General features: G+C 39.3%; 1 protein-coding gene across 1 annotated transcript in view; it reads left to right on the top strand.

Annotated features, from left to right (window-relative positions):
• The window catches only part of Cgrrf1 (cell growth regulator with ring finger domain 1), a 31,310-nt gene that overhangs the window by 8,445 nt on the left and 8,074 nt on the right, over positions 1-14,791 (top strand). The window contains exons 2-4 of the mRNA XM_008839547.3: positions 2,451-2,590; positions 9,243-9,420; positions 9,565-9,712. Coding sequence (XP_008837769.1) covers positions 2,451-2,590; positions 9,243-9,420; positions 9,565-9,712 — 466 coding nt within the window. The remainder of the gene's footprint in view (positions 1-2,450; positions 2,591-9,242; positions 9,421-9,564; positions 9,713-14,791) is intronic.

The raw sequence follows: 14,791 nt of genomic DNA, 5'->3' as shown, positions 1-14,791 counted from the left end.
TCAAAATTTTTGGAAGGTTTTTTTTTTTTTGTTTTTTTTTTTTTTTCCTTTTTTTTTTTTTTTTTGGTCTTTTTGAGTCAGGGTCTCTCTGCAGCCCCAGCTGGCCTGGAACTCACCATCTTACTATGTAGACCAGGCTGACCTTGAACTCACAGAGATCTTCCTGCTTCTGCCTCCAGAGTGTTGGGATTAAAGGCTTGCACCACTGCACCCAGCTTCATTCTTTTTCTTATCTTCACTGTTTGGTTATTTTATAATTGTCTGTTGCCAGGTGCTTAGATACCCAGTCCAGGAAAATGTCTTAAAATGACAGTTCGACATTAGCCTAACCCAGGTTTTGGTGTCAACTTGGCTATGACCCTTGTATTGAATAGACAACCTATACTGGCCTTAGTATGTGTATGCTTAGCTGCCACTGCCTACTCTAGACATAGAACCCATAAAACCATGCCATTACCCTTACTGAGTGTGTCTTTCCCTCTTCAGATTTCTAAAAGCCCTTGTCCTTAAGCCCAGATATGTCTCTTTTTCTCCAATATTTTATTACATAAAATTTCTAACATTTCAGAGCCCTGGGAAGAATTGCATAGGGAACATACATTTACCCATTGCTTAGATTCTGCCATCAACATTTATACAGTTTCCTTATCACATACCTGCCCATCCATCCCTCACTGTGTCTAGCCATGAGTCCATCTCTTTCCAGGATGTACCTCAACATAAGTTGTAATCTTCACTCCCATGCTAGAGCGTGAGTATCACTAGCTAGAGTTCAGGGGGATTTTGTTGTTGTTTATAGTTCTGCTTTCTTTTGTGTGTACATATGTGCGTGGTGTTTGCATAATTGTCTGTGCGTGTTTGTGTATGCATGCAGTTGCCACTGTGAGCATGTGAAAGTCAAGGATAACCTCAGATGTCAGACTTCTCCCTCTGCCTCGTTTGAGACAGGGTCTGTTTGTTCCCCTGCATATACTAGGCTAACTGGCCTAGAGACTCCTAGGATTTCTCCTCTCTTCACTTCCCATCTTGCTGTAGAAACACTGTGATTATAGACACACACCCCCACACCCAGCTTTACATTGAATCTAGGGATTCTAACTCAGGCCCTCATGCTTGCACAGCAAACAGTTTACCTCTCGAGCCCCTGTTTTTCCTTTGAAGTAGTATTTACCTACAGTGGCGTGTACAGATAGAAGCATGCCATTTGCCAGGTTTATCAAACACACCTATACATATCCAGACTTCATCACCCACTGGTAGGTTCCTTAGCACTTTCCCAGGTGTCCCCTACTCCTGACTTCTCAGAAGCAGCTTTGCTTCTTTTTGTTTCTACCATAGGTTAGTTTTGTCTTCTTTAGAATTTCATATGGGGCAATCCTATGGCATACAGTTTTTGATGTTTTTGAAATAATCTATGTGGTTATAGCAATAAGTTGTTTCTCCCCAGTGCTGAAATGTGCAGATCTGCTGGCTCCTTGCTGCAGGCTCTTTTTGATTTCTTATATCTCTCACTGCTGTGTCTTTGGAGAAAGGGAATGCATTAAGGCATGAACCTTAATGAAATTCAATAGTTCAACTGGTGTGGGTTCATTCTACATACTCCTGTTTAGAGTGAGTAAACTTAGCTGGTTTGTAATTTTACTAGACATTTAATTTAGCCTCTAAAATTTCCCTTCAAGTTTGTTTTGTGTGTATTGTCAGAGTTTATATTTTTGCACAATTTATATTGTATATATGTGAATATTAGGCAAATGGAGGGCTATATTTGATATTTTGCTTTTTTAATCTTTAAAAGTTTGTATATATGGGGCTGGAGAGATGGCTCAGCAGTTAAGACCACTGGCTGCTCTTACAGAGAACCCAGATTCAGTTCCCAGCACTCACATGGCAGCTAACAACCATCTGTAACTCCAGTTCCAGGGGATCCGACACCCTCTTCTGACCTCTGCGGGCATTGCATGACATAGGTGCACTTATGTACATGCAGGAAATCCACATAAAATAAAAATTAACAAATTTTTTTTAATTGTAGAAATTTTTGACATTTTCATAGTTCCTGTGCCTCATAAATCATAACAGACAGTCTGAATATTGAGCATACATTTTTCATATCTTTTAAGAATTTAATTCTATAATGGTTGTGCTGTTTATATTAAGTGTAATTTATCTACAACCACTGTGCTTCTTTATTGTTACCCACAATATAAAGAAAAGAACTCTTTATTTTGAAGTGTGTGTTGATCCATCCAGCTAAACAATACATTCCAAGTCTGTGAGACCTCCAACCTGCCTTAATTCTAGATTGATTCTGCAAGGTAATTGGATTCAGTGGCTTGGCCTCTTTTCCTGACACTTATTTTAATAAGAAATCACTAATGGAGCCTAATATACTTTATATGTGACGTAAAGTTTCAAAAAATTTTAAAATTATGCTTTATTTTTACCTTCAGGTTTGGTTGGGATGTTCCAGTAATTCTGAGAAATTCAGAAGAGACCCAGTTCAGCACAAGAGTTTTCAAAAAACAAATGAAACAAGTCAAGAACCCTTTCGGCTTAGAGATCACTAACCCAGCCACAGCTTCAGTAACAAGTCGGTGCCTATTTTCTAAACATTCTCTGTCATTGTGTAGCCCCTGGGTAGTACTTTTCTTTTCTTTCTCTATTGCTTTCTCTTCATTGAATTTTTACCATTTATCAAACACCTATTTTGTTCCAGAGGAACTGCAGATGGGAGATGAAAGTTTTATAACTATGGAGGAGTTTACCAAGTAGAAAACAGAGGCAGATATATATAAAAAGGAGTCTGGGGTATTGCCTATATTCATGAGCAGAATTTGCTAGGGTTCTGTGCCACTTGCATTGGCCTTCATTGACATGAGGAGTGATGGACTATGTCTAAAGATCTTCTGGAGAACAACTGACTTTTACTCTGAAATTATGATATTTTGGTATAAATTATTTTCTTATACTATGCTACTTTTTATGTGGTAATAATATTTGGCAGTGGTTTGCTTCTATAGCTGGAAAATAAATTGTTAGCAGGACCACTTAGCCATTGCGGTGAATTATAAAGAAGGGAATGTTAAGGTTTGCTGCAGTAGAGACATATTTAGGAAAGTCTTCACAGAAAAGAAGGTGCTGAGTCTCTCCTATTCCCCCTACCTCCTTTGGAATAGTTTTAATCGAAAGATAAGTAGGTGTTCACCTGGTGTTTGAGGTAGACAAAGAAAAGCACCGAGGTAGGTGAAAAACAGTGATAAATTAGCGAACAAGAAGCCGTTTTTGGCTCAAACAGGGTGGGATAGGTGTGAGGGTTAGTGTTAACTGTTGATAGAATCTAGAGTCACCTGGGGGATGGTCCTCTGGAGGATTATCTCGGTTGTGTCCATTGAAGTGGGAAGATCCACCCACTGTGGTTGGCACTGTGCCCTGGCTGAGACCCTGGACTGTATTAAATGGAGAAAGGGAGCTGAGCAGCAGCTTGTCCTCTCTCTGTTTCTGACTGTGGATGTGACCAGCTGCTCCAAGCTCCTGTCACCTTGGTTTTCTTGCCATGGTATACTGTCTCTTGAACTTTGAGCCAAAGTAAACCTTTCCATCTTAAGTGTCCTTTGTCAGGGCCTTTTATCACAGCTGCAGGGAAAGCAGTCAAGGCAACAGGTAAGAGAAAAGAGTCGAGGAAGGCTCAATTCTTTTCTTCTTTTTTTTCTTAAGACAGAGTCTCACTATGTAACCTCAGCTGGCCTAGAACTCATTATGTAAACCAGGCTACCCTCAAACTTAGAGATCCACCTGCCTCTGCCTCCCAAGTGCTGGGACTAAAGGGCACTACCACACCCAGCCCAAGACTCCATTCTTTGTGTGGGTTCCCCATAGGCAGTTCCTATACAGGGACAAAGAGTAGAGGAGGAATGGCAGGCTTTGGAAGTACTGAATTCAGTTTTGAGCTTTTGGACTTTGAAATGCTTTTGTGACAGTTCAGTGGAGACAGAGTAAGTGGTTCTAGAATCCAGTCAAAGGTTTCTGGGCTGAGGTGCTTGCCTTTCACCTGATAACCTTTCATCTCTCAAAAACAGACAAATCAAATCTTTCTCAGTTTTTCACCTTATTCTAGCCACTGCCCATCTTTTTTTCCTTCGAGTATAAGTTCTTAAAAGCTGTTCACAATTGGGCTGGGGAGATGGTTAAAGTGCTTGCCATACAAACATGATACAAAATGCCAGATGGGTATGGTAGCCTGCCTATAACTCCAGCCTTGAAATTCAGACACAAGGGATCCCCAGAGCAAGCTGACTGGCAAGACTAGTCATATCTGCAAGCTCTGAGTTTGACTGAGAGATCCTGCCTCAATGAATAATGTAGAAGAGTGATTGAGGATGATTCTGATGTCAGCCTCAGGCATCCATATGCTGGTGCATCCATACACATGTACCCATACACATGTGTCCACAAGCATGCCTACAAACATACATGCGTACCACACAAACACACACGCATGCATGAAAATGCAAAAAGAAAGAAAAAAAAACCTTCAAATTTGCTTTCTCCTCTTTTGCTCTTTCCTGTGATGCAGTCTGACTTCTCCCCTTGTCCTGCTACTGACATGGCTCTCCCCAGCATCACTGATGACCACTTCTGCATCCCACCTGTGGCCTTAAGTAGTCCATCAAAGCCAGCAGAAGTTTTTCAGGCCTGAGTTTATGCTGTCACTGCAGTAGCTGTATTGCTGTCTAGTCTTTCCTTCTTGACTCTGTGTCCCATGACTTCTGTGGACCATTCTTAATTATTTGTGACTTCTAGAAGCTTGTCACCTGACAAGATTTGAGTTTACTTAGTCAATGTGGATCATTACCTAAGAAAATCATTTTTTTCCCTCTTAAAGACAGGGTTCTCACACTGTATCTCATGTTGGCCTATTAACAGTATAGCCTAGGTTGGTCCCAGCAAGTAACTATTGATTTATAAGAAAAAAGTACAAAATTTCTTATTCTTCCTCCTTAACTTTAAAGAATATCACGCTTTCACCACAATAGTAGATAAGGGTTTATCCTGACATTTTTTTCACTTTAGAAAATTAAATTTTAAGAAATGTCACAGAAAAATGTACCTTTTTAGAAAGAAGGCAATAGGTTGTACATTCCTGATTTAAATATGCAGAATAATAGAGTTTGGTGATTTTCTCCACCCCCACCCACCTAAAACCATGATGTCACATCTGGCTCTTATGCAAGAACTCCAATTTAAAAAAAATGACCATCCATCTTCCTGCAGTCCAGTTCCACAAGCCTGGAAATATACCAAAAGAGTGAGAAGAGCTGATAACATTGTGAGCTGAGCACAGGAAACTCAGGAACTAGGAACATGAACAAATCCATCCATCTACCTTTCAGGCAGAAATAATCACACACAGAAAAGACTGCCAGTAAGTGCACCTCTCAGCTGTGTTCAGGTACCAACAGTATTCAAGTACATGAAACAAATATGCATACTTACAGTGTGATTACTTAAAGACTCAATTCTTAAAAACAGTAATAGATATCATTCCTTATTTGTTCTCTATGGGGGAAATGAGGATTTGGGTGGAAGTTATAAGAATAAAATTTATTTGTTTAACTTGTGGAAAGGTGGGTATTCTTAATGATACCTACACAGGATGGTTAAATAATCTTGTGACATTGTAAAAGGTTGTTTCATTTTAAAAAGTATTTTATGAGTGTATTGCCTTCATGTATGTAAGTGCATGCGTGTCGTGCAATACCTGTGGAGGTCAGAAGAGGGGATCACAGTCCCCTGAAACTGGAGTTAAGGATGCTTGTTAGCTGCCCTGTGGATGCCGGGAATCGAACCTGGGTCCTCTGCAAGAGCAGCCAGTGCTCTTAACTGCCGAGCCATCTCTCCAGCTCCCAAGGTTGTTTCATTTAATGTGTAATTTAATAATCTAGGATTTTTTTCACCACTGTAACCAAGTACCTGATAGATTGCACAGGAGAGAGAGAGAGGAAACATCGGGAGACATGATTTAACTTGAAAGCAAATGAAAATCATTTTAATCTGTTTACTAGGTGTAGGTTGTTGGGATTTTGTTACATAACAGTGCTATGTTTGGATTTGTGTCTAATCCATCTCCTCAATGTAGAGGCTTTAATGAAATTGTAAGTTAGGTGCTCAGTATATATTAGTTAAATTGAATTAAGTTGCTTCTGAAGCCTGTTGTCACATAGTAAACACCCCTGCGCCATACTGTGTTGTAGCATATTAGGAAGAGCTAACACACGTGGGAGCAATTTGCCAACCTCCATTCCCTGTGACCTTAACTCATCTCCAAATACCTTGACTTTATCAGCCTCCTCATGCATGGGCTCCGTTCACTACCTTCCTTCACGGGAAACCACCCTGAAGGTATGGCTTTCCCACCCTGTATTCCTCTTTTCAAGTGGCCGGATGCACTGACCTTTTGGTGTAAGGGTGCCTCTTGCTTGCGGTCTTCAACACACGTGGGAGCAATTTGCCAACCTCCATTCCCTGTGACCTTAACTCATCTCCAAATACCTTGACTTTATCAGCCTCCTCATGCATGGGCTCCGTTCACTACCTTCCTTCACGGGAAACCACCCTGAAGGTATGGCTTTCCCACCCTGTATTCCTCTTTTCAAGTGGCCGGATGCACTGACCTTTTGGTGTAAGGGTGCCTCTTGCTTGCGGTCTTCATTGCCTGTTGCAGCTGTACTGGATGAGGACAGGCTGAAAGAAGTCCCACCCATGCTGCTTTTGTCTCTGAACTTTCTGACTTACTTATATGTCCCAGTTTTGCCAATGTTACTGATGTAAAACAGTTTTGTGTGTGCACTGACATTTGGAAGAACAAGAGCACGTAAAAGTGAGGACTCCCTGCAGAAGTGGGAATATGGAGAGTAGTTTTGCATTGAAGTCGTGAAACGATCGTCACCAGGTGGTGATATTAGTGCAGTATCTTCTCAATTTATGTAATGGTCGAATATTAAAGACTGTAGGGAGGAGGTTTTGTCGATCCTACAATTCTTTTTCATTAGCTTATAATAATGCTTTTAGAGGCATATTAATGTGTGATTGATTACTTTTCAGTTGTCAGTGGTTTCAGTCACATGTCGTCATCGTTGCTGGAGCGCTGATTCTTTTTTTTTTTTTTTTTGGGGTTTTTTTGAAGCAGGGTCTCCCTGTAGCCCCCACCCCCAGCTGTTCTGGAACTCACTATGTAGACCAGGATGGCCTTGAACTCACAGAGATCCGCCTGCCTCTGCCTCCCAAGTGCTGGGACTACAAGACGTGTGCCACCACGCCTGGCTCTGATTCTTTTTTTGCAACAAATAAACTCATAGTTCTATAAGTTCAAATTTTTAAAGGATTTTTACTTTATGTATTTACATATATATTTAGTTATTTATAACTCGCTATGTAGACTACACTGGTCTCGAACTCACAGAGATCCACATGTCTCTGCTTTCTGAGTTGCTGGGATTAAAGGTATGTACCACCATGCCCAGCTTCTTTTATTCTTGTTTAATGTAAGCAGACATATATATGGATAGCTTATGAGATCAGTAGTCACACATGTATATGTATATCTACATGCTTTTTTCATTTAACAACATATTCTGAATATTATTTCATAGTGGTCCACACAGCTATTCTACTGTGCCTCAATTCTCTTTAATAGCTACATAGTACTTTCTTGTCGAATATAGTGTTCTGTTCATTTAACCTAGTATAGATAGACATTTGGGTTGATTCATTATTTTGCTATGATAACTAGTCTTGTAATACACACATCTTTCTACATTTTTTGCCAGTAACATAGTAATTAGTCACTTTCTAGGCTTTAAAATTTTTTTTTAAATGCTTTTTCTGTTTTTCTTTTTCCTGTATGTAATTTTTTTTTCTCCTGTCTGATGTGTGGTTCTCCAGTAACATAGAAAGCAGTGTGTATATGTGATGTTATATGTGTGTATAACTATTTTTCAATGGTATGTTTTTCTCCAGCTATTTTATAGCTCACAGAATTTTCTGTTCTTGAATTAATGCCCAGTTGGAATCCTATAAGTATTTGACTTATTCAGATTTCATTCCAGTTGCCTATGCAGAGTTCCTACTAATGAAAATTTTGCTTAATTAACTATATGTAGCCTTGTGTCATTGCTGCTAAACACACCGACAAAGCGGGGAAAAGTAGAAAAAAAGTCCATTCTTGGAGCATTTGTTTGAACTGTGTGTCTTCTCTCACCGCTTACTCTTGACACATTTTAAAGCAGGGAGGGCATCAAGCAGCGTTCCTGTAGACACAGCAGAAAAGCCTCCAGAGAACGTACATCGAGGGGTTTGCCGGGTTGCTGCTTTAGCGAGTTGGAATCAAGCTGAGCTGCTGGCCAGGAACAGTGACCCACACTGCCGTTTTGGTCTGGTCGAGCATACTCTGCTGCCAAGCACTAAATGTCCCAGCTGGCCTTCTCGATAGCATGAGATACTAGATGTCTCTATCCTTGAACTTGGTAATGCTGCAGCTGCCATTAGAAAGGAGAAAAAAAAATCTTGTTGGTGGCACATAGTAAGTCCTATGTAAGCTTAAAATAAACAAAACACAATGCAATTTGTATATCCACCTAACAATTTATCCATTTATCAAGTCTATTCAAACTGTAATCTCTTTCCTTCCATTGAAAGCAAAGCAAAGCAAAGGATACTGCTATTAAACCTTCTGTGTTTTGGAATGCCCAACCTTTCCTCAGGGTATTTTGTATATTACACGAAACATTAACTGTGTGACACACTATTAATATTGTCCTGTATATTAATGAAGCTCAGTTTCTTCTTAATGCTTTTCTTACTCCATTGATCATCACCTGGACCCCATGAGTTGTATGTATGCACTTTGGAGATGACTCTTCTCCTCTTCTCTGCTGACTGATTCTTATAATTAGGACTCCATGTATTGTTAGAGAGGGAAAGGTCTTGGAGTTACCAAAAAGGAAAATTAAGCCGATATTTTTTAAGCTAAATTATAAATAATAAAAATGTGCTGAGAGTGCTGATAGTACTCAAAAACTGCATAACTATTGAGATTTTTATGTTTGTGGATACGTAACCTTTAACAGCTTTTGAAATTGTCATCAACCTGGCGCATCCAAAGCCAGGCTTGCTTTCCTCAGCCTCTGTAATATATCATAAGGTACATTTGGTAATTTCTGTTCTCTCTGGTTTGTTTTCTGTAGCCGGCATAACCTTGACAACAGATTGCCTTGAAGACAGTTGCCTTACCTGCTACTGGGGGTGCAGTGTCCAAAAATTATATGAAGCGCTACAGAAACACATCTATTGCTTCAGAATAGCCACCCCCCAAGCACTGGAAGATGCTCTGTATAGCGAATATCTCTACCGGGAGCAGCATTTGTATCCTTTTATCTGATGTGCTCATTAGCACATGAAAATGAGACACTTTGTGAATACAGTAAAACATTGGCAAGTCATTGACAGTTTGTAGTATATTTTTGTTCTTTCGGCTCTGGTGGCAATTTACCTTTACATAGTAAAAAGTATTAAAAAGGACAGCAAAGAAGAAATTTATTGCCAGCTACCAAGAGATGCTAAAATCGAAGACTTTGGTGCAGTTCCCAGATCTTGCTATCCATTGGTAGCACTGTTGACTTTAGCTGATGAGCATGACCGGGAAGTTTACGATATTGTAAGTAATTGAAACATTCTGAAAAGCATTACCTTGAAGTGAGTTGGGTGATTCTTAATTACTTTTGAAATAGAAAGAAATGATTTCAATTTCTGAAGCTATGCATTTGGTTTGGACACGTGTCTTTTTAAAAGGGAGCATAGATTGTACCCCTGTTTAATTTTTATAGTGTAACACATCTTCAGAGTAGGATGAGTTTTTTTCCCCCTTGTGGACCACAACAATATGACTTTGTTTGAAATATAAAAGATATATTATTGCTGAATTAGCCTAGTTTCATCCCTCTATATTTGGTAATGTTTACTGTAGAGAAAATGTCTTTTAAAAATATTTTATCATTTTTAATTTTTTTTGTGTGCGTATGAATATATTGCCTATTTGTATGTAAGTGCACCCACGTCATGCAATGCCTGCAGAGATGAGAAGAGGGTGTGAGATCCCCTAGAACTGGAGTTACAGACAGTTGTTAGCCACCATGTGGGTGCTGGGAACTGTACCCAGGTCCTCTGCAAGAGCAGCCAGTGCTCTTAACTGCTGAGCCATCTCTGCTGCCCCGAGAAAATGTCTTTGGGGGAAGTGTACTTATTCTTAAATGTATTGTTGTTGTTGTTTGTTGTTAAGGTGTCCTAGGCCAGAGAGCATAGATAGATTTTTAACTTTCATTTAAAAAAAATTTATGTGTATGAGTATTTTGCCTGCATGCATTCATGTGTGTGCAGTGCCACTGGAGTTCAGACGAGGGTGTCTGGTCCCCTGGAACTGGAAATACAGCTGGTCCTTAGCTGCCCTGTGGGTGCTGGGAGCTGAACCTGGGGTCCTCTGTAAGAGTAACCAGTGTTCTTAACTGCTGAGCTCTCTCTCCAGCCCCATTCTTAATGTTTTTAGAACTGAATAAATCAATATTTTAATGACTTAAGTGCTCAGTTTTAAGACTGTGTCTTCCCTTTTCTATGCATAGTTATTGTCACCTGGTTTTTATTAGAGTTCTGTTCACACCCGCGTCTTATGGCTAGAGTCTCTATGTTTTCAGTAATTTTAATAATTTTGTTTTCTCATCATGTGCTAATTATTTCTTTAGACTTGGTAGTTTACCTCTGGTGGGAACAGAAAAGCATCTTTGTAATCAAAGAGGTCCTGAGCCTTGACAGTCCTCTTCGTATGATAGAAAATTATGTAGGTTAAGCATCCCCGACCTCAAAAATCTGAATATTTTGAAAACATGTTGCCATATGTGGAAAATCCTAAACCAACCTCATCAACCATTCACACTCAAATGTGTGAGCACTAAACATCCTGTTGAAATTTATCTTCAGGCCGTGTTTTATAAGGTGTACCTGAAGCATAAATAAATTTTCTGGTTAGATTTGGGTTCCATCTCCGACCCCAGGATCTCATTGTGTGTTATATGCAAATATACCCAAATCTAAAATCCAAAGCACTCTTGTTCCAAGTGTTTCTGATAAGAGAAACAACCTGTGCATGTAACAAACTTTTGGTGAAATTTCATCATGGCAATAATGCCCTTATACACAATTTGCTGCATTCCTGAAGTGTTTGGCATATTCATTGGTAAAGATAACATTTTAATGAAAATTTGTGTAATGTTCAAAGTATATTTGCTAACATTAACTCCCTTTTCCTCTCACCAAACAGTGTGTGTTAGAGCAAAAGTCCTTTACAGACTAAAAGCAGAGTACGGAAAAAACCCAGTCCAACTGTGCCGCACCCCTTTCAGTGCTGGGGGCCAAACCCAGCGTCTCAGACATGCGAGACAAGTGTCCCACTACTGAGCCATGTCCCTTTCTACACTTAAAAAAACCAAAAGATCGTCATGATAAATGTTCTTTGAACTTTGACAGTGCAGGATTTTATTGGAAAATGTGACTCTGATTATTTATAGTTAAATGTCTCAAACTTTTTTTTAAAGCCAAACTGAAGAGTTATTTATTTAATTTAAAATTTTTTCATTTTGTTTGCTTCCCAATTAAAAGATTCAGAGAGGGAGAACATGGGGAAATATAGATCATGGGTACAAAGCTACAGGAATACAGGATGAACAGATCTGAGGTGTAATATATAACATGAACACCACGTTAGTAATGCTCAGAGTTTTGCTAAAAGACTAGGTGTTCATGCCACAGAAAGAAAAGCGATAACTTTGGAAATAATGATTGTGTTAATTTGCTTGACTCTAGTAACCATCTCACTGTGCATATTACATCAGAACACAATGTTGTGTACCTCAAATATAAATACAGGTTTTTTAAAAAGGCTATATGGGCCAGTGGGTGGCTCAGCTTGCCCTGCAAGCCTGGTGACTTGAGTTCAACCCCAGAGCCCACTAAAGGTGAAGAAAGACAACTAATTCCACAGAATCATCTTCTGACTTCTAAGCATCCTCGTACCCCCCCCAAATAAGAATAAATTAGAGTTGAAAAAAGCCATGGCAACAGTAGCGTGTTTCCAGAATGTGGCCTAGTACTTTGAACACAATAGCTGCACGGTGAAGGTTTGGTTAAGTGGGGCAGTGGGGACCGGAAATCCTACCATGCAATGTTAGTGAACGTCACCGAAGCAGACAGCAAAGCTTCCTGGCTACACACGCATGAGTGAGTTCGCCTCCCCCTTCCATTTTCAGTTACAGATACACAGGACTTAAGTTGGGGCTTCATATTCCTCGTCTCGTAGTTCGTACCTACCTCCTGGGCCAGGAGCTCTTTTCTCACCACCGTGTGCGCCTTGTAAGTTCCTGAATTCTGTTCCCCTACGTTTCCCATCTATTTAAAACAAAGGGGTGTGACTTTAGTCATTCTGACTCCCAGCTCCTGGCCGGGTGCTTTCCCTGTACGTGTACAAGTGCTCGGGGCTTCCTTCTTTGCTTTGACTTTTTACTCCATCTGAACAGGATGGATTTTTTTTTTTTTTTTACATGTGGTAAACTAAATAGAGTAGAAAATTTACTATTTTAATCACTTAAGTTTAACATTCAGTGGCCTGTAAAGAGAGAATTTGCTTTCAGGTCCTCGAGGTAACTGGGATGAAGCTGCTTGGGCAGCTTGTTCCCACAGGGTTTAGCATCCTCTTCTGTGCCTTGTGAAACCTGGCCTGTCTGCATCCGTGTTTGTCTTTCATACTTATCTGGGTGCTCCCTCCCCTTTTTTCTGTTAATTTTTTGCTTCTCTTTTATCTCAGATTTGGGCTAATTTTGGTGGTAGAGCACTCTTATAGTATATTTTACAGATGTTTATATTATTTGTTCCTTAATTGTAAAACCAAACTAAGTATTTCATATTTGTTTTTCATACATAATTTCCAGTATTTTATCTGGGAGTCATGGACACTAAATAAAAACAAAAACAAAAACAAATGCTCCCATTTCCATTGTGACAGAAAGGAATTACATTTTTCTGTCTGTCTGTCTACCTATCTATCTGTGCTGATGATTGAACCCAAAGCCTCATGCTGCTAATTAAGTACTCTACCACTGAGCTATGTCCCAAGCCCAAGAATTAACTTTATGTAGTACAGTTAGGAACCAGCTTGGTTTGTTCTTTAAATCAGTGAAAGAGGCAAGGATTATTATTATAAGGTTTTGACTTTAAACTTTAACATTTTTACTGTATTATTTTATTTTTATTCCTATATTATCCAAATAGCATGTATTTGTGGCAGAGGAAAAAAAAAAAAAAAGAATGGCAAAGCTAGCAAGCCAAAAGGAGGAAAATTTAGTCACCTGTTTTTTCTGTCATCCAAAATTTAACACCTTGACTCTAGGCCTGGATCTTTCCAGACCTTGATAATGTTCATTTTGAAGAAAAGGACTTCTTTCTTTTAATAGTATATTTGAACAGCTTTTCCATCTATGCACCTATGTGCATTGATATATACCAGCATGATAACAGCTTCAGAGGCTGCACTAAATCAGCCTCAGGAGTTTTACACTGACTCCATAGCATTGTGGTCTTCTACCAGTTATCTCTTTGATTTAATACTAAATCCTAAAACCTGTAAAGAATGTTATATTTTCACAACCCTAGTAGTTTTGCAGCCTTTCTTTTGTACAGGCAGGTGGATCTCTGTGAGTTCAAGGCCAGCCTGGGCTACATAGGGAGTTCCAGGCCAGCTGGGGCTACAGGGAGACCCTGTCTCAAAAAGAACCCCCCCCCAGAAAAAGTAAAAGAACATTTCAACATTATTGTTTGTTTGTATGTGCAGATGCCATGTAAGTATATCATATGGGATCATATATGTATTAATTTTTAATTTATTTTTATGTGTATGAGTTTATTGCCTGCCTGTGTGTAAGTGCACCCGTTTTGTGCAATGCCTCCAGAGGTCAGAACTCCTGGAACTGGAGTTATGGACAGTTGCTAGCCATCATATGAGTGCTGGGAATTGAACCTGGGTCCTCTGCAAGAGTACTCAATGCTCTTAACCACTGAGCCGTCTCTCTAACCCCCCATATATGTATTTTAAATGAATGATTCTACAGTCCAGTTGTAGTGTGGTATCTCTTTATCCCTAGATATTCGCCATGTGTTTTCACATAATGATGCTCCCTTATGTAACATCAACACAGTTAACAGCGTTACAGATTTAACATTTCATAATGTTTTATCCAGCCTCTTGTTCATACTCCAATGTATCAGTCACTTTGCAATATACTAACAGCTGAAGATGCAGCCTGATGCTTCCAGGTGGAGTCTGAGAAGTTTGAGCCTTAGCAGCCTCCACCCAGGGAAACTAGGATCTTAAACGCTGCAGAAAAGAATTTCAAGACAAGTTAGTTTGAATCAGAGTTGAATTTATTAAGATCAGAAAATGAGAAAGTACATGCTTTAGATTTAAGCACATTCAGAGAAAGGAAAAAAAAAACCCACTGACTTTCTTAGTAGCTATGTATGTGCTTTTGTGAGGGTTTTGTTTTTTTTTTAAGTTATGTTACTCAAATGATGTAATTTATAACCAGATTTTAAAGATTAGGCCAAGTTTCAAGATTGACATTTTTAAAAAAATTAAGTTAAAAATATGAGCTGCTTTATTTCTTTATCTTAAAGAATTGTCTTCAGTAAGGGAATT

Source organism: Nannospalax galili, unplaced genomic scaffold (genome assembly GCF_000622305.1).
Source record: "Nannospalax galili isolate Female #2095 unplaced genomic scaffold, S.galili_v1.0 scaffold336, whole genome shotgun sequence".
Taxonomy (NCBI): Eukaryota; Metazoa; Chordata; class Mammalia; order Rodentia; family Spalacidae; genus Nannospalax; species Nannospalax galili.
The sequence above is the reverse complement of the archived record's forward strand: the minus strand, read 5'-3'. Positions and strand labels throughout refer to the sequence as shown.